The 20,504-nt window shown below is 41.0% G+C and overlaps 2 protein-coding genes across 14 annotated transcripts in view; one reads left to right on the top strand and one right to left on the bottom strand.

Moving 5' to 3' along the window:
• Positions 1-333: 333 nt before the first annotated feature.
• LOC149768062 (uncharacterized) lies at positions 334-1,650 on the bottom strand. The gene has a single exon (XM_089929918.1). It carries the CDS (start codon positions 1,648-1,650, stop codon positions 334-336), a length of 1,317 nt encoding a protein of 438 aa, XP_089786044.1.
• Positions 1,651-3,897: 2,247 nt separating this feature from the next.
• Positions 3,898-20,504, top strand: part of LOC103718558 (5'-AMP-activated protein kinase-like protein) — a 38,208-nt gene continuing 21,601 nt past the window's right edge. For 5 of the 13 annotated variants that reach the window (XR_005510714.3, XM_026809064.4, XM_008807434.6 and 2 more), the window contains exons 1-11: positions 3,898-4,204; positions 4,315-4,446; positions 6,872-7,017; positions 7,104-7,313; positions 8,598-8,681; positions 8,785-8,836; positions 13,320-13,374; positions 13,472-13,522; positions 13,601-13,702; positions 14,806-14,925; positions 15,930-16,054. Coding sequence is in view for 11 of the 13 variants with exons in the window: in XM_026809064.4 (XP_026664865.4) it covers positions 4,044-4,204; positions 4,315-4,446; positions 6,872-7,017; positions 7,104-7,313; positions 8,598-8,681; positions 8,785-8,836; positions 13,320-13,374; positions 13,472-13,522; positions 13,601-13,702; positions 14,806-14,925; positions 15,930-16,054 (1,238 nt within the window). In the remaining 2 variants the exon portion in view is untranslated. Of the gene's footprint in view, positions 4,205-4,314; positions 4,447-6,871; positions 7,018-7,087; positions 7,314-8,597; positions 8,682-8,784; positions 8,837-13,319; positions 13,375-13,471; positions 13,523-13,600; positions 13,703-14,805; positions 14,926-15,929; positions 16,055-20,504 lie in introns of all 13 variants that reach the window. The other 8 variants (XR_015976241.2, XM_026809068.4, XM_088718091.2 and 5 more) reach the window with 5 other exon arrangements.

Here is a 20,504-nt window from a genome sequence, read left to right on the forward strand (position 1 = left end):
CGGTGCGTTGGTTAGCCCGAAGGGCATCACCAAAAATTCAAAAGCTCCATACCTCGTGACACATGTGGTCTTGGCCTCATCCCCTTCGGCAATCCTCACTTGCCAATAGCCGGATCGTAGGTCGAGCTTTGTAAAATAGGATGCCTTTGCCAACCTATCAAAAAGATCCGCTGCGTTAGGGATGGGATAATGGTTCTTTACCGTCACCTTGTTAAGTGCCCGATAGTCGATGCACATCCTCAAGGACCCGTCCTTCTTTCTTTGGAAAAGCACCGGTGCCCCAAATGGTGCTTTGGACGGCTGAATCAGTCCGGCCTCCAGCAGCTCATCAAGCTACTTCCTCAGCTCCGCCAGCTCCAAGGGAGCCATTCGGTAAGGGGCCTTAGCTGGTGGCACAGCCCCTAGTATCAGCTCGATCTGATGATCCACCGGCCGCCTCGGTGGAAGTTCCTTTGGCAGCTCCGTTGGCATAATGTCAACGAAGTCACCCAGTATTTTCTGGACCGCTGCAGGTATTTCCTGCGGTTTCTCAATCTGCACCTCCCGCAAGGCAGCAAGGAAGGTGCTCTCGCCTTGCTTCAAGCCTTTCTTGGCTTGCTTGGCTGTGATCATAGTGCCTTTGCCTTTCTCAGCCGGCGCCCATGCTTCTGTTGGGACAAAGCATGGCGCCCTCTCGTCGCCCAACATGACGCCCCTCAAGTGAGGCATCAAGCATGCCTTAGCCGACAGGAAAAATTCCATCCCAAGTATCAAGTCGAAGTTGTCAAGGAGGACAACCATCAGAGAACATGCCCCCTTCCAAGACCCAAGCTCGAGGGTGCATTCGGCCACCCCCTTGACCGGCATAGCCCCCGAATTCATTGCTTTGATCTTGCTGGGACTGTCGGCCACTTTCAGCCGCATCAACTCCGCTTGCCGCTGCGACATGAAATTGTTTGTCGCACCGGTGTCCAGCATGGCTCGGACCTTCACCCCATTAATCTTCACCTGGGTATACATCAAGCCTAAGTAAAGAGGGGGTACCTTTTCAGTAGTGAGCGCACTGACCACCTGCAGTGGGTTCACTCTCGGCATGCCTTCCTCTGGCACTGCAGAATCCTGCACCGGCAAGGCATTGACAGTCTTTTTCTTTGGGCAATTTCTAGCAAGATGGGGCTCGCCACATATGAAACAGCCCCATGGAGCCTTGCCCTTCTCCTGCTGCTGCTTTCGGTTCGGCCCAGCAGCAGGTGCCTTATTCTTTTTGGCAGCAAAAGGCTTCTTCTGTTTTGGCCATGTCTTGGCCGGTTTGGCACCCGTGTCTTTTGCCTTCTTCAGCCCACAGTTCGAGTTGGAGGCACGGTAGTCCACCAGCCCCTCAGCAGCTGCCATGGCCGAAGGAATATCCCGAACTCCTTGGCGTCGAAGTTTGGTCTGTGCCCAAGGCTGTAAGCCGCTCAGAAAATTGAACAACTTATCTTCTTTGGACATATTGGTGATATCCAAAATGAGGGAGCTGAAATCCTTGACATACTCCCTCGTAGACCCTGTCATCCGAAGCTTTTTAAGGTTCTCCCTTGCAATCCACGAGGTGTTGCAAGGCAAAAATTGATCCCTCAACTCTTTCTTCAAGGCTGCCCAAGAATCAATATGCGGACGCCCCGCGCCCATGTCATCAGCCACTCAGGTTCGCCACCACAGTTTGGCATCCGAGTTTAGGTACATAGTGGCCATATCCACTTGGTCTCTCTCGGGCACTTTCATTGCCTTGAAGTAATTCTCAAGATCCCATATGAAATTTTCCAGCTCTTTGGCATTTCTTGATCCGCCAAAGCTCTTGGGCTTCGGGACCCTAACTCTTCCCCCTTGGTCCGGGTTGGAGGATGTTGAAGGAGCATTCAGCACAGCCCTCTTCAACAGCAGGATTTCCTCCTCCAAGGCGCGCATCCGATCCGTCAACGGAGTCACCAAATTGGCATGCTCAGCCCTTTGGTGCTCAGCCCGTGCGCTCACGTCTTGGACCAAATCATCAAGAGAAGTTTCCAAGGAAACTAACCGTTCATGATGCTCGATGTAGATAGAAACCAAATCTGGGATTTCTTCTTCACCCGGGTTGCCCACTATTTCTTCCAGCCGCACGACCCTCTCGGTCAATGTCATGGCACAAGAACTTCCAAGAATTCACCGAATCAGTGCACAAGGCTTTGATACCACCTATCACACCCTTAAAAAGGTCGGAATGGAGTAACCAAATTTTTCTTGAGTTCTCCCTCTTTTCGGTGTGCGGCACTAAGGCAATGCCCCTGCCAAAGCCTCAGTCAGCCTTCCACACTTGCTCACAGCTTAGGATCAGCCCCGCACGCCTTCGGCCCAACCCTTGGACACTTAGCCAATCACTCACACACCCTATCTTAGAGATGCACAAGGATGAAGGGAAAGGAGCCTTTCATTTCCACTTATCATTGCAAAATCCTCCCTCACAAGCCGAGGGAATAGCTTAGCTTCCGACGCTCCGAAAAACCCTTCCAGCCCACACAATTGGCTCGGCCAAACACCCCTTGGCCGTGGCCTGCACTTAGCCACACTCGGCCTAAGTGTTGGCCGATGGAATCCCTCAAGGCAAACCCATTTTCTTGGAGTCTCACACTCGGCCTGCACCCAGAAATCCTCCAAGTGCCCAAGCTCACCTTAGCCTAAGCTCTCTCGGACTCCATAGGAATTCCAACTTCAGCTCTCAACCAAGCCCTTCACAAGCTAGCCTAAGAGCCTTCCTTCCTTCCTTCAACCGGCCAGAACCCAAGCCCTTTTGTAGGCATCCCTTGGGTCGATTACAAAGGCAGTTACGAGGTAGTTGAGCCCATCCAACCGCCTAACCAATTAACCACCTAACTGTTTCAGTTGAGTCGGTTGCAACTCCCCCAACTGACTTCGGTTAGCTGTTGCAACCATTTCTTGATTCTTAGCTCAGCCCATGTGTCATCAGCCAAGTCAGCCAACCAGCCATAGCCTTGTCCGCCCAGTCACCCAGCACCTTGGTTCCTTGTCCGCCCACGTGTCCAGACCAGCCGGCAGCCCCATGTCGCTTAGTCTGACTGGGTGTCTTGCGGTCTGGCTGCAGTCCAGGCCGCTGTCGCCTAGCCAAGTCGGCTGTCGTACCAAGGCACCGCACGACATTTGGCCTGCGCGCGCTTATCATTGCCACGGCGGTCGGCTGCGCGCAGGCGCGCGCGCAGCCCCATTTGGTCTCGGCGAGGTTTGCCGCATTCGGCCCGTCGGCGCGCGTCGCCCGCGCGCGCCATCTGGCCCGTGCGCGCCATCCGGCCCGTGCGCGCCATCCGGCCAAGCCGTCCAACCGTGCGCGTGCGGGTGCACAGCCTGGCCTGTGTGCGCGCGTCTTGCGCGCCAGGCCAGCCCCATGCCAACTCTGTGTGCGCGCCCTGCGCGCGCCTAGCCTTGGCACGGCCAGACTTCGACGCGCCAGCCCGCGCGCCGATGCTCCCAAGTCCGATTTGGTCTCCTCATGGTCAGCCCTTGGCGGGCGTCTGTCCTGCGCACATGGCAGCACCCATGCCTGCTGTGCGCGCCCTCCGCACAGCTTTTGCCCGGCCCAGCCGCACCCTCCTGCGTGCGGCCAAAATATGAGCCGAACATCTATGCCCGCTGTGCTATCTGCGCACAGCTTCCGTCGCGCTCGGCCCTGCCGTGCCACCTACGCCCGGCCGAAGCTTGGGCCGAGCGTCTATGCGTGCGTGCCCCCGCATTTAGACCTGATGGCGTGACACACCTGGCTTCAGGCCCAGGGCAAGGGGCTCCAATTGCCATATCCACAGCCTCGGTTCCCGGCCCTCGCAGGAGCGAAAAGGTCGAAAGACGACAAAAAGTTTAAAAGACAAAATTCTTTCTGCTAAAAACCGACATGATCCATTCGTACCCGATCGCAGGTCCCAGCCTTTCCACTACCCCCAAGACCCCAAGATTCCCCCCTCTTCTTCCACTGTTCCACCCCCCCCCCCCCTTCCGTTTCTCTCACTCTCTCTGTCAATGCTGCCATCGCTGCAAATCCCATGGCTACCCTCTGCCCTTTCTCTTCTCTCTCCTGGGCTTCGCGTCACCTCCTCCCCTTCTCTTCCTCCCCCAAATTAGAAGGATTCCATCTCCAATGGAGATCACGCCCGATTCCAGCTCCAAGAGATCTCACGCTAGCTTGCTCCGGAGAGAAATCCAGGTATTCTCCATTCTCCAATTCGCAAGATTTGATCATTGGATGGGAGAGTGCCTAATCTTGCAGCCTCCTTTCGACTTGGTTGTTTTTTATTTGTTATTCACGGGTTGCAGCAAGAAGGCAAGGGCGTCGAGGGCTTTGAAGAGCAATGAGGAGATCTGCGGTGAGCTTCGCGAGTTTATGTCGACGATGGGGCTTCCAGAGGATTGCGTGCCTTCGACGAAGGAGCTTTCCAAGCACGGGAGGTTTGTCTTGTCATTCTTGTTATTTGATTTGGCGTGTGTTTTTTTTCTTGAATCCATTGTGGGTTGATTTTAGAATTCTCTGTTGAATCTCTGTGTCTTTTTAAGTGCCGACTGAAACTGTATGTTCTACTACCGCATTGAATTCGAGTTTCGTTTCTTGAATCTTGTTCGGATACCGACTGAAACTGTAAAAATGAATACTTGTAACACGTTTAATTTCATTGAGAAGGCAATATTTTCTTGCGGTAGATGTCTGTAATCTTGCGATCAGGACGTTGTGGAAATTGCTAATGATGCTCAGGAGATTGACATGCTGTTTTTTCTCTTATGTGGAATGTATGTTGGCTAAAGAGTGATATAGTGTAAGAATGATTATGTTCTTGCGGGCTCAAGTCACGGCTTGGTTGCAAAGCTATCAGCAAAAGTCAAGTCAAATAATATGGTGTAGCTATAGGTTACCTGCACTTAAAAATGTTTTGAGTAATCTTGACATAAGCAAGAAAACAAGTGTTGCTATCCTAGAACTAAAAATTCCTTCGAATGTTATCTAAAGTGCTCCAATTATAGAAGAATCAGCCATTTTCTCTATTCAGACTAACCAGATTTAGTCAAAAGGAACCAATCTCCACATTTTCTTGCTTAACTTCGCACAACTCGACCATTTATAATTCTAGAGCTAGAGCAAGAAGATATCTTGGTCACATCAAAGGGACACCAAAAACTCTCTATTTTATATTTACTTTCCATTTGTAGACTCAACTGTAGGGTTATTTTAGAGATTGTTTTCCTCCATCGTTGAGTTTCCTAATCTCAGTAACCTTTTTTTTATGTGAAATGTTATATTTTTTTTCCTCCATCTCCTAACCCCAAGCAAAGATACATAATGAATATTACAGCATGTATGCTGATAAGTTTAGAGTCCTAGTGTTGTGTATGAAACATATTGGATTTTATTAGCCAAAACTACAGGATAACATATCGAATCATTGTGCTAGATATGGGTTGCATGGGTAGTTAAGTTGAAACTACTATTAGTATATAGTTATTAAAATATGCCAACAAGACAAACTCACTTATAGTAGATTCTAAGTCAATGCCTGCCTTTGATTACTATATGGAAGTAGGAACTTATGTGACTGGAGAAATGTGGATTGTGCTCTTTTCTTTTATGCATTCTAGAACAAGGTTGGTAACTCTCTTATTGTTATCCAAGAATTCTGATATTTGTGAGTTGCTTAAATATATTTGCTTCATGTTTTAAAGAAAACACTCCCCGAGTTACTACTAGAGGATATAGTAATGCTTGATGGTATTACCATTGTCCAATGTGTTTGGTTTGGTGCTAGGGTTCCAAGTGGCAACCCATAGTCTGTATTTTGAGTTCATTGTGTCCAAATATACATTGCTTTCTCCTACAGACTTGGTTATGGCTGTCGTAAAATTCGATCTGACCAGACTGACTTATTCTAATGCTGGGTCTAGCCTATAAACTTCAAATGCAACTGCAACTTCCAAATAGTGCTGCCAACTTGACCGAGACTTTATCCAGTAGATGGTTTAGGATGGGTCCAGACTTTGGTTAGAAATTATTTTTATGTTTAGTTCTGGGCCATGCAGGACCTTATACAATGTGATTACTCACAACTGTATTGGGGCCAGTACGACACAAGTAGCGACATGGTTTTGTCTTGTGCAAGACCAAACAATAAATGCAGTGTTAACACTATCTTTTCTTTTAGTAACAACACTATATTGTTGTAATTGGTCAAATGAGTGCTGTTATGATGAGACTACTTTTAAAAGGGTAACATTGAATGTATCCTGATTGTATTATTTTGTAATAAAGCCAAACACTTCCAAATTTAATTGAAAAAGTGCAAGTCATACTAGGCAGGTATGGTCTTCTTTCTAACAAAGCCCTTTGTTGGCCACTAGGCACCTTCATCTTGATAGAATAACTTACTATTCTGTTAATTCCCACAACTTGTAAGCTTTCCCCAATCAGGGCTTAGTGCTTGCCAGTTCATTAAACTTTTCACTGCCTCTGATTATTAAAGATTCAGCAGAAGCATATGGTTAGTAACCATATTTTTTACCTGGTGAAACAATTCCAACATTTCCACACAACTGTCTCTACTAGAAACTTATTATATTGAGAAAAAAAAAACTTCCAATCTTCTGTAGGCATCAGCAATATTTTTCTGAAAAATTTGTTGCAAAACCATATTGGTCCAGTAAAAAGGCTTATGATCTTGAAACAAACTAATGCATTTTTTCCGCCAATTCATAGCAATGGCTGTGGCTGGTGCATCGTGTACCTATATTGTAGCTTCTTCTCATTTCCTATTATATAGAAGTTTCTAGAGCATGAATATTGCTTAAATCTTCTCAGTCCAAATAAATGTTTTTCTTGCAATTCTAATAGGAAAGACCTTGCAAATATTGTTCGGCGGAGAGGATACAAGGCAATTAAAGAGCTTCTGATAAATTCCAGTAAAAGCAATAGCCCTTTGGAGGAAATTCCTGATGGAAATCAACATCATACTAATGCTTCCAAAGATGAAACCGAAGGTCTAAAATTTTCTTGTTATTGTATTTATTTTCTCTCTTTCTTCAAGGAGACTGATGCTATATATGATAGCTTTCAACTTTTCTAGAAGGCCAAGAGAGGAAGATATATGTGTCTCTTGAATGCATCTCCTCATCAAGTGACTCTAGTCTAAAGGATGAGTACATTGTTAACTCAAATGGTGCAAGGTTGACCCCCGTCGATTCCGAAATTTACGGACCTTCAGAATCTTCAGTGGAGTCTTTTCATCTCAAGGCAGCAAATTTTATTAAAACTGGGGAGTTGGATACACTGGAAGGTAACTTCAGAAAACTTCCATATTCATTTCCTTCTCTTTTCACCCATTTTCACTTGTAATTGCTTCTAAGTCCTAGTCTATGCTAACTAACACACATGAGCATGGACCAAGACGGGGATGAAGATGGATGCACACAATGCTTATTATCCCCCCTATGCCGTACTTATTCCTAGCTAGCACAACACATGTATGACACTGACACAGCATGGCACTGTACATGGTTTGGACTCAATTAATGGGTTGAATGTATCTCATTAAAATCATTATCTGCTTGTTTGATGGTAACTTTTGGATATTGTGTAACTGTTGGAGCGTTCAACTGTTCCATTATATTTCTGTTGACCTTATAGAGACATTTGCATCTAGTAATTTTATCATGTGAAATTGGTGAAATTAATGGCTATAGATGATTCTTACAAAGTTTATTGAATTTTTGACCATAGATAAATGCCATGTGGGATCTACAGAGAAACTAACAATGAATTCATGAAGGTAGCATTAATTGACTGATGGAAGAGCAATGTCTTGATATTAGATATTGTGAAGGGAGAAATTTAAGGTTAAGTGCACTACTGAAATTTGTATTACCATGTGATGATATGCTTTTAAGGGATTGATAGAATTGGTTCTAGGAGCTATGGTGGATACAGAATTGGAAATCTTGATACATTATCCAATGTTGACAGTGGTATTAGTATATTTAGTGAACAAGGTGTCAGAAGAGGTGGTGGGTTGGTAAGAAATGAATGTATTGAAGGTTTAAAGTCTGATTAGTCGAAGTTGATTCAATTCTACCAGGGGAAACTTTTACACAAAGAATACATGTTGGGAGATGAGTATGCAACTCTCTAGTGGTCTCCAGCACTGATAACTTTTGCAAAAGAATTTATTGGTGGCCATAGTCAGATATGAAATGGACAAAAGGCACACAGATGACAATTGACATGATCTTGTAGAACTTCAAAAATAGATACTACATGCAAGAGTAGTTGGATGATTCATTAGATAAACTGGTATGGATCATGTTGGTTCATAAATTGGATGGTGCTTTACAATGAATCAAAAGAGTTAGGTCCATCTTGGTTACATCATGGCATTTCTTTTTAAAAACACCATTTTGTTTGAATGTATGTTGATGAAAGGTGTCTAATGATGTCATATTTTAAAAATGTGCTAAAGTGCATTGTTTGCATTTTCCTTTAGTAAAGTTAATTTATCCTGAGTATAGTATACCATCTCCTGTATGATTATTTTGAATTAAGAATTTCAATGTTTATTCACTAGATTATCTTGAAGCAGAAAATTCCGATACACAATATAGCCCGGAGTTTGGTTCTTGCATTCTGAATTCCAGTGGTCCTGACACAGGTAAATGGTTGATTAGTATGATAGTTGATATTAGCTGTAAAACAAATATATATTTTTGATATATAACAATATTAAATGTGATGCAAGTTTAATTTTCTTCCAGATTCTTTGGCCTCTCAACAAGAAGCTCCATATAAAGAACAACCCCTAAAAAGGTAATTTTTCAGGAGAACAATCAATTGGTCTTGTGGATCATTTTAGTTTTTCTTTGGTTAAGCATTATATTTTTTTGTCCCTAAAATTAGCAAGATCTCCTTAGTATTAATTAAGGGTCACTTTTAGAATTTTGTATGTAGATGTGCTTCAAGAGTTGTTATTTCTATCAATTAAATTGACTGTATTGAGGAAACTTTGTCATCTAAAGATCTTTCAGGTCATTGATGTGCAGATATATTTAAATATAGGTTTATTAGATGCCAATTTGAGAAATAGTGAGCATATTTGGTGCATATTGAGGAATGACTGTATGAAGATGAGGGTGGAACCAAGGTCCGCCAAACCGTTCACAGAACCCATACCGGTTAGCGGTGGTATGGTTTGGTACCGTACCGTGGCCGGTACGGGTAGGGCATGCCTTCCGTACCGGCACATCCAATTTTTTTTGGAGTTTTCAAGAATATATAATTGGTAATCACTCCTTTTGAACTTTTTCGATGATTTTAAGTCTAATTTGATTTTTTTTGATATTTTTTGATGTTCTTATAATCTTGGTTTAACCTAAATGATGTATCTTGTTATTTTAAAATGATATAAATGATAAAATGATTAGTGAGATGTTGCATGCTACAAGGAACAACATAAAATATCCTCAAATCAAGTAATGACGTAAAAATATTAAAATAATACAATCAATTAAATATATTTAAAGTGCAATATACATGCTAATATTTAAAATCGGATCGAGTGACAATGCTTCTCGTAGATATCCGGATCATCAGTATAGTTAGGAGATACATCAGCCCATCCCTCTACAAACGACGTTGTAGTCTTGTACATTCATCCTATAAGAAACGCGCGTCGGGTTATAGCACTCTTGGATCTTTCGCTGAAGTTCTGGCTCTAAGAGGTATCCTCTAGTTAATAATATGATTTTGGAGAGGTCTATCCGAATATGCTAGCAGCAAAATCCGACCTGTGAAATGCGCCGGGCTATGTAGGGTAGTAGCCACCGGAAGATGCCTCAAACGCATCATATCCGTATCCATAAACGTATGAGTCATAGGCTATCCGTGGCTGCGGGTAATAGGATTCAGTATGACTTAGAATCTGATACGCTTATGGATCTTACTCCATGTGCGAGACCATCTGCAGGTGCATCGTGTCCTCTTGAATGACCTCAAGGAGCCCATTCTCTATATGCCATCATATCCTCGTGGGCTCTACCAGATCGTGCTCCATGGTCTCTATCCTATGTATCATGCGTAAACTGAGACTCATCGATGAATAGAAGATCATTCGGTGGTTGTCTCATAAACGGTGGTCTTCTGTCCTCCGCTCCTTCTCTGGCCAGTAGATCCATGACCATCAGAACTGCTGCTCCTGATTTCTGAATTTGAGTGCACTGACTTCTCCTCGACACTCTTCATTGAGGTTGCAGGTGCCTTTTATTTCTTTTAGTGTGCTAGGCAACTGTCTTCTTACTCTTCCTGCCCCTTTCTGCCTAGCTTGCTGGAATATATATCGTCCTCCTGACCGAGTCGACTTGGTAGTGTAGTGGCCTCATCTAAGCATCTTTCAATCATATCTCTGAGAGGATATCTCGGACAAGAAGTCATGTGGTGATCGATTCTTCTATGGTTGTGGCTGATCAACTGAAAGAATGCATGAATTATTGCACTCAATCTATTGCCCTGCATCGACCCTAGCCTCGCTGGTTACAAAATTGGCCAATCGTGGAGGCAACCCTTGCTCCTCAAGCTCCAGCTCCTGCCTTAGTAAAATTTTATAAGTACAAGAGTAGTCTAATTTTCAATGTTCTTGCTTATCTGCTAGATGCAAGTTTCTACCCATCTAGTAGTCCTACCGCCACTCAATGATGTCGATGTACTACTAGATATGCGTCGGATCTACTTCGATGATCTGAGGATTTGTCCTCTCTATCATATGATACATGAAGCCCATCTGGATACCTCTCGTTGTCTACGATCCAAAGGCCATCAAGTGCAACGTAATTGGTAGTAAACTGTGTGACTCCTGGTCTCAAGATTTTTCTATCTGCATACCTCCTCATCAATGAAAGGACCCACGTATAATTATAAATATACCTGGTGATGGTTTGGGTTGTTTCCACTGTCTGTTGCACCATACGAATCTTCGCAATGTCCATCAATATGAGGTTGATACAATGTGCAGCATATGGGGGCCAGAAAATATATGGCCCTGCCGCTCTATTAAAAAAACATCAAGAAAATATCAAAAAAGCATCAAATTAGACTTAAATTCATTGAAAAATTTCAGATTACTAATTAACTTTTTTTGAAAACTCTAAAAAAAATGGGCGTGCCGGTCCATGAACCGGCATGCCTTACTCGTACTGGTTTGATACGGTACCGAATCGTACCGGGCGCCGACCGGTACGGGTTTCGGTACTGATTCGGCGGACCTTGATTTTAACTGTCCTAATGAATCCCAGCTTAAAGTAGAGTTGGAACCTTCATTGAACAGACTATGGCCTTAGTTTAGTAAAATGTGATGTTAAATTCTTATTTAACAATTAATGAGAATTTTTTTTTGACTCTAACTAACATTCTAACTTGGTCACACAAACAAATTCTTGAGGAATTCATCCTTAAAATCATAATTTTCTTGATGCATGAACCATAAATTTCTTACTTATTTTATAGGCACAAAAGGATTTGAAACTTAATACTGAAGTATAAGCCATTGGTAGTTGGTAGTTCTGAATAATGTGATAGTTTATATTATATCATACCCATGTAGCAACATTGATATGGAGTTTGACACTGGCTTCAAAGATTCAACTCCACCTTCTTCAAGTCTGTTACATGGATAATAATTTGTTGTCCTATAGAAACACATTGGTGTGCTACATATAACATACTGAAATATAGAAGGTTTTCATGCATTTAGCTTGATTTGCAAATGTAGATCATATTGAGTTCATATACAGACAGATTATCCTAATGACAATAATGGTCATATATACAAAAGTTGCTCAGAATATTTGGTTGTACATTTCATCAAGCATGTGGCTGAGTAGTATCCACAAATTGTATGTGCAGTATCATGTTTTAGCATCTGGATGTCGGGTATGCCTTCGGGATATTCAGGCCTAATGGGTAATTGGGTACAATAATGTCTGAAATTGCCTGGAAGATTTATTTTCCTTGGAAAATTTATTTTCCTTGGAAAATCTAGTTTTCTGTTTGCTTGTTTCATTAGAAAAATAAATTTGGAAGGTTTATAACTATTTTCCACAAAACTTTTCCTTTACTGTGGAAAAGTCCTACTTTTCCTTTTCCTTTTTCATGGATTTCCTTGCAACCAAACATGCCCTTTAGACATTTCTGATAATAGCCACCTGTGTATTTGATCATAAGGAAAGCCCTTGACCTGTTGCTGGAAAATGAATTTCTTTCTATTTTTTTTTGAACATTCTATTGCAGTAGGCATATCCTTATATGTTTTAGGCAACCTGATTCCTCTATCTTACTGAGCATTTACCTCAAGTAGAGAACTATGAAGTCCCCCATAACGATCACCATGGGATTTAATCTGGTGAATGAACAAACCATTGCTTCCCATGAAAGGCCACCACCTGCTGTACTAAATTATATTTTCTTTCCTTTTTTCCCCCTCACCTTCTATTTTAACTTTTTTCAGGTCTGGTGGCAACTTAGATAACTGTACATTAGGTGCATCCTTACTGATGGTTTTCATTCAGAAATTTCCAACTCTGGACTATCTATCATCACTGGGTAGCTATCACTATGAGTGTCGTTTAGGAATTTATTCTTGAGTTTTTCACTATATATTACAGACCCTTATCATGCCCCTGAATCTAATACCATTCTAAGTTCTTCACTTGTTTCTTTTCTTGCCTGTTTTAGTTCTAATTTCATCTTGTTTATCTTGCAGTACTCTGTATGTGTCTTCCATCAAGCTGAGAATAATTATTAGCTACAAAAGCATGAAGATATGAATCTTGACTTAAAACTTTGAACTTTTACGCTAGTTAATTCAGTTCCAAAACTAATATTGCTATAATCTGTCCAAAATTCAAAGCTTTGGCTGGAAGTGGTATATTGAGTAGGAAATGCAAATGCACAAATACTGGTGCTCTTCTCTTTGAGGAAGATACATACACAAATGATCATTATAGCTATTTATGAGGCAAAACTTACAATGGCAACAGGATATGAATGACAACCTCTGACAAAAAAATTGGTAGGATGTGGGGTCTTTGATGACTGAATAATGTCCTTCAAAACTCTTTTTTTGTGTTGTTCTAAGATATTTTCTAATTCAAAGTCCATGGCTGACCTTTTTTTTGTATAAATTCTCAATTCATGTTTCTCCTATTGGATATGAAACCCCATAACTAACACTGTTTCTACTTTTTATGATGTTAAGGTTAGACTAACTGTCACATCCATGGTTTTTGGATTTGATATATAGGGACGATCATTCATCAGGTGAATGGACCAATCTTGATGAGGATTTTTCTTCTGAGGTTGCTTCATACAATGAAAATTTAGCTTTTCTTTACTTGTATATGACTGCTCTTTGTTCTAAATATTAATATCCTTTTTGGCTGTTTCATCCTATAGGCTAATGAAAGTGATGACCAGACTGAGATCAATCATCTAAAAGCCTTGCTGGTATGATTATTTACTCCTATTTCCTGTTGTGTTGGTGCTAAATAAAATGTTAACAAAAGGTGCTCTGAATGTGTTTAGCATCAAAAGGAGATGAAACTTTTCCAATTAAGGCTTCAGATTGAAGAAGAAAAGGTACTGAATCTTTCATGCTTTGGCATCATCCAGATTGAAGAAGAAAAGGTACTGAATCCTTCATGTTTTGGCATCATCCATCTTTCAATTTAAGCCTGTTCTAGAGTAAGACTAGACAGTACATTCTCTTATTATGTGCAGACTGCAGTTAGTGAAAAAATGTTATATTCAGATAAAATACAGTTGTGAGGATTTTGGTTATGTTAAAATTTATTCCAAGTAATAGGACCTACATCCTCTGCCTCAGGCATTCACAAATGAGAAACTCCTGGCGGGAATTAAAGGGGAAAAATATGGAAAAGGAATTCTTTAGTTTTTTAATTACCAATATGCCATTAGTTGCTGGATGATTTTCTCATTATATTTCATAATAGAGTTAATACTTAGCTACTATATCATTTTCATTACTTGGTAGTTCCAAGCCCTGGTCACAAATAAATGAGTGCTATATGCCAAAATCTAAATATCTTATGATAATTAACATTGCTGATGATTAATGTCCTTATGATTTTGCCTTGCACATCTTCTCCACTCCCCTGATTGTTGAAATTGACATTATCTTTGGAGGTTACTTATTTAACAGAATACTTATTTGGCGATTATATTTATTGTCATAAGCACATTTGTGTCACAAAGCCAAATACTAGCAACACTAACTAATAATATTTGTATAATCTATATTATAAATTTATGAGCGATTTATACTTCATAAATTTAGTAAAACCTTATAGCAGAGTAAATTAATACCATAATAATTATGTTAAGCTTGTGTGCATTATAATGTAATAATATGGTTCACGAGTATAAGTACTGCAACAGTGTTAACAGGCTCTACTTTTCCTTGAACAATGGAGATAAGTCAACTAATGCAAACCTTCTTACATAGTGCTTTGCATCACATCAGATTAAAACCTGTGGCATTGCAGACTGAGAAAATGTCTTCCTGATGCCAATGTATTGGTCTGTGAAGGAACAGGAGAAGAGAGCAATATGGACAGTGTTTCCTAATTATATAAATGGTTCATCAAGTACATATTTTTTATTGTATTGAAAATTCAACCAAACTGTATTTATATGGATTAATTTTAGTGTAGAATGGCTGTTGTATTTGGTCGAGTTTTAAAAGAAACTAACTTTTGTTCTGGTCTTAGCTTGTGTTATTCAATTTGCAAGCTAAGACCAATTCTGAGATTGGTGATGTACAGAGAAATATAGCAGAGAAAGATGTGGAACTTCATCTGACTCAAGAAAAGCTTCATGGATTACAAGAGGTAACTATTCTGCACTTTGTTTAGGTATATCATGTGCACCAGCTATGTCCAATTCTGTGCATATACAGTGTAGTATGCAGTACATGCAAGGCACGCGGCTGACTTGCATGCTATAATAGGAATTGATACATCCCACTGTTACCTTTTATTAATATATTTTCCTTTCTACCTCTGTGGATAGCTAGCGGTGTCAAGAGGAATATATTTGTTGAAGAAATGGGGATTTTATGATTTGTCTCATGGATGGGTGGCTCTGGGACTTTGCACTATAATAATAGAGATCATGCAATTTTCATTGTGGCTAGACATCTGTGTTGAGTTCTAGAGGCCATCCATGTAGATATGTTTTTTTGCTTTGGTAAATGCATTACCATGGGCTCTCTCTAGATGACACTATTGAAATATTCAGAACAAGAGAAGTACATCCAGAATGGAATGTGTTTGTCATTCCTTTTGTACAAATCAAAGTTTCACATGCCGATGCACCCCGGCACCTCCCTCTAGTACAGTATTGTTCTGACAAGAAAACAATCTGTAGGATGCTCTGGAGACACCAGTTTGCTCACGTATCAGGACGTACCAATTGTTCAACTTGGCACCAACCGAGATGAGCTAGGATGGTTATGTCATGAAACTTAGGATAATAATGCCTCTCAGGACTCAAATTTTTTCCCTCTTCATTATTTTTATTAATTGCCATGTTCCTATTCATGCTGACTTGTCTCGGTACTGCCTGGATCTGGGACCATACTAGGTTGGGTACGGTATGGAGACTTTAATCCTTGGTATAAGTAGAAGACCTTATGGTGGAAAAAAATAATCAACATTTCAACAATTGGTGGGATCACAACTTCCATCTATACTCCATCTTGGATCGGCAATATGCAGGATATGTGAAGAGTATTAGTTTTTCTTTGGCAGCCTTAAATGTATATTCAGCATATTTTTTTTCATTATCAGATATACACTAAAAATGGCATTGTTATTTGGTATGGTTGATATAGGTCCATATCGACTATTGGGCAAATGCTGATATTGTGGAAGTTGCTGGTAACTTCAATGGTTGGCTTCATCGCATAAAAATGGATCGAAATCCTTCATCTGAACCTATAGAACGACCTGGTGCCAGGTTTTCATTTGCCATTCTACAATGTCTTTCTTAAAGTTTCCCTTTCTTGATTTGTAGGAAGTTCCATCTCTTGGATAAGGATGTCTCTTCTAAATTCTATAACGTTCCATTTTTGTTTATGATTTGCTTACTGAATGGTGAACCTAGTTATTTCTTTTTCTTTAATTATTAATGGAAAATCATGGCCTAAGCTTTGTCGGCATGTAAATTAAGTGCATTCTTTTAGATTGGAAATTTAAAAGACATTTCTATATTGAATGAGAAGCTCATAGAAAAACTAGTTATCCAGTTGTTACATTTTTAGTTTTTCAAATTATTCTTGATATCAAGCTCACATTGGACTGACATACAGTGCTGTGGGATTTGTTTGGTACAAATGGCTGTGACATCTTAGATTCCTCTTTACTCCTAAGTTTAACTAATTCTTAGTTTCTGATCTCTTTCTGCAGGGTTAAAAGTTGTTAAAAGCAATTATAAGATCCTAGAATTATTCATCCCATGTATGTCGTTTGATTAGTCTCTTTCGCTCTTGCATGTGCATTCCATTTTTTAAAGTAATAATGTATAACCTAACCATGTTGTGCCAATAAAAATTGGTTTAAGATATTTAAACTTGTAATAACCACCAAGACAGGTGCTAGAAATAAGCATACCACCAAAAAAACTGGTAATGCACCAGCTAAGCAAACAATACGAAATTTCATATCTCTAAACTGCATATCGAATGTGGAGGAGACTTGTTCACCTGGTTCACATTGAAGTTGTATAGGTATTCTGAGGTGCTTGTATAATAGTAGTAACATTCAGGATGCCTTCTTATGTACTGTATATATTACTATGAGATCTTGATGTATATGAATCTGAACATGCATAGGTATCGAAAATGCAACACTGACTATGTGAGGGTGGTATGAGTAGGGTTGGCCATGGTGGGAGAAGGCTTCTATGATTTTATAGGCAATATGTCAGTCATAAGGATTTGACAGTCCCACTGAAAGTCGTGTATGCAGTGGCTTAGATTTGGCTTGATCATTTGAGGAATAGAAATGAACCATTTTCATGGAAATGCCACATATGCAATGACAAAAGCTTTGCAGACATGAAGGTGGAGATGTGGAAGAAAGGACTTTTGTTGGCTGCTGGCTGCTTAGCATCTATGCATCTAATCCTCATTCAGATCATCTCTAGGCCCTCTGAGATAGCCTTCATGCCCCTTATAGTGCCTTAGGTAGTTCTTGTAAGCAAACTTCCTTCCCCTCCTCCTTGCTCTAACATCCCGACTAGAGGAGGAAAAATATTTGCCAGCTTCATTTCTTGCGTTCTAGATGCAGTGGTTAAACTTTTGTCTCCTAAGTGAAACCCTGAAGTTGTCAGTCGTGACACTCCACCACTATTAACACTTTTGGTAGTTGTATCATCCTAGTAACACTATATTAGCTTTATAACTTGGTTTCTGGACCATTTTCACCTAGTATAGCGCTAATCTGTACACACCACTTAAAGAGAAAGGTTCATATTTAGGTATTACACATGCACATAAATATTTCTAGAAGGGCTTGCTGGGCCTTTATATGGAGGGCTGAGCTAAAATCCACTGCAAGCACTGAAGACTGGATCCTATCAATGCAAGACCATTGATGGATCTTATGATTGTTGGTCATTAGTTACACTAATGAAAATACCTAAGAACAAAAAACAAAGTACCCAAACCATTGCTCTTGACCTTCACTATTTAATATACTTGAAAAGTAAATTGAAAATTGTGAATTTGTAAAAGAATATTTATTGCGACATCTTAAAACTTTAAAAAACAAATTTAACCGACTCTGTTGCTTATAAACTACATAAGAAAGCTATATGTTCCCAAATTTCATTTTGGCATCTGTGCATACAGATATTGCAGATCATGTTCAACTTGTGGAGATGCTGCTACAAGTGGTTTGGTAATAATGTGTCCCAAGTGATTATGAAAATGTAAGAAAAACAAGTTTCCCAAAGATGTTGATACTAGGGCTATTCAGCAGTAAACATGCATCTTTTGGCAGTTTGGACAACTTATCATAGAAGGGTCTAGCTTTCTCATTCATTTTCTACTTTCAACAGTTTGATGCATTAGAGAGCTTATTTTGTTTTTTTGCCAGACTCACTTTTAAATGCATTTGAAGGGTATGTCAATTGAAGTGGATGTCTGTGCATGAAGAAAGGCGTGATGATGGGTATATTAAGTGAATTTGGGTAGGCAACAGTTTAAATTTTTCTCAAAATTTTTGAGGATCTACTAGAAACAAATATCAAAGAAATCTAAATAACTAAACAAATTCAAGGAAGGGGTAAAAAATTGTATTGGAGCTTGTTTTTGATGTTATTCTAAAAGTACTCACCCCTTCCATAGGTTTTGGCTACCTTATCCGAAGATATAACAAATTTGGTCTCGCTTATGCTCTGCCAAGTTGCATGGTGTGAAGAAGCAAGCCTATGGACTATGGTATGCCGTATCGGCCCGAATCGGATAGTACGGGGTGTACCGTACCATACCAGTTCGATACCTGTACTCAGTACAGATGGGGTCCCGGTATCTGGTACGGGTGGCGTACCGACACTCGGTACACTAAAAAAACTCTGTACCGATACTGTGCTAGTGTGGCACCGATACGGAGTCCGGTACTGAGACGGCGAACCTTGCTATGGACCAATTTTATCACTTGCCTAGTGTTGAAAAAAAAGGAAAGAAATAAATAGGTTTGACCTATCCCTAAAGCACATGCGATTGGAAGATGGAAAGTTGAGAATTGGAAAGGTAGGTTTTCAGGATAAGGAATCTCTCAGGGTGTGATTGAGAAAAAGTGATGGCAATAATTATGATGTTGAGGCTTTATGAGAATGTTCATGAGAAAAATGAGGCTTTCCTCACTAACCTTTATGGACAGAGATATTCCCCAATGGATTTGTATCATCTTCTCCCACTCTGGGTAGAGAGAGTCTACTTGCATGTCTTTGTGGAATAGTGATGCAGCAATTGGCTTGGGACTACTAGGAATCACACCCAGTAAAGAAAGGAATCACTCCTTCAGAATCATGGCATTGCACCAAATTTAGGAACTAGAAACTTTATTTAGAACCTAACATACTTTTGCAAAGGATATCTGCCCTCCTCTTATAGAGGAGGTTCATAATTAAAATATCACAAAAGCAACTGAGCAATGGTTGTGAATAGGTTGGCATTGAGTTGTCATTACGAAGGTTCCAACTAGCACTTAGTTGGCGATTAGCTAAGCGTAGTTGTCCATGGGTTGGCAATGAGTTGTAAAGTACATGCTAGAATCTTCTAGCTAATGGGCTTGGATCTTGGCTAGGCCGGTGGGCTTTAGTGTCAAAGTCTTGGGCTAGTAAAGGTCCCAAATTGGATTTGCTCTAGTTTCTTGCCATATAAGTGCAGATTTTTTCATAATATAAAATTACATATGCTGTGAAGCGTCTCTATCATTCACTCCCCAGTTGACAGCACTTGTGAAAGGCAATGTACCTCTCCTACATTTTTGGATGGATCTTTTGGAACTCCATTGCAGTAATCCAAGTACAATCCGAGATTGGACAATCTTTCCACTTTACAAGGAAGTTTTGGTAGCATCTACTTCAAGTAGAGATGCTGGCTGTCCAACACATCCTCAATAACTTCAACTTCTTTGGGGGGCAAAGGTAGATGTGGAGCTCTTGGTTGAACTGTTGAGCTATCATGTGATCCATGATAAGCTGGAAGGTCCTCTACATTAAATATAGGAATAACACCTAAGGTTTTTGGAAAGTCCTCTCCATGATAAGCATCAGAACTGATTTTCTCTAATGCATTTAAGGGACTTGCACTTTTAGAATGTTGCTTCTTGTATATGAACCGTCACCAAAGACTGCCGAATCGGGCCGAACCGCTCGGTTCGGCCTGTACTGAGCCAACCCGGTGGGAGATTGGGTTGGTGAGCGGTTCGGCCTGTACTGAGCCAACCCGGTGGGAGATTGGGTTGGTTCACCTGTGCGAGTTGGAGCCGGTCCCAAACTGGTCGGCTCCGGTCCTAAACCGCACGGATCGGTCCGAACCGGTTCTCTCCCTCTCCTTTTCATTTTAAAATTCCATCGTTGGGATAGTGCCAAGCCGACTAGGTGCGAAACCAAGTCGGGTTGACTAATATTTTCAGTTTCGGCCCTGTACCAGCCGAAACCCCTACCGAACCGGCCGAAACCGGTCCTTTACGGATCAGAACTGGCTGAAACCGGCAGGAATCTGTTGGTTCGGTGCAGACTCGGTGCGAACTGACCGGCTTTCACCAAGTCAACCTGGTTATGAATCTAGTTGATACTATTCCTCCTTAAATGATTGCCACCTGATGCTTTTAGGTGGCCATTGGGAAGGCCCGAGAATTCCTTCCTAACAACATATGAAAGCAGCTCCACCGCTTTT

The sequence above is a fragment of the Phoenix dactylifera genome, chromosome 3, assembly GCF_051530095.1.
Source record: "Phoenix dactylifera cultivar Ajwa chromosome 3, Ajwa_hap1_PhDact_Kaust_v1.1, whole genome shotgun sequence".
NCBI classification, from domain to species: domain Eukaryota; kingdom Viridiplantae; phylum Streptophyta; class Magnoliopsida; order Arecales; family Arecaceae; genus Phoenix; species Phoenix dactylifera.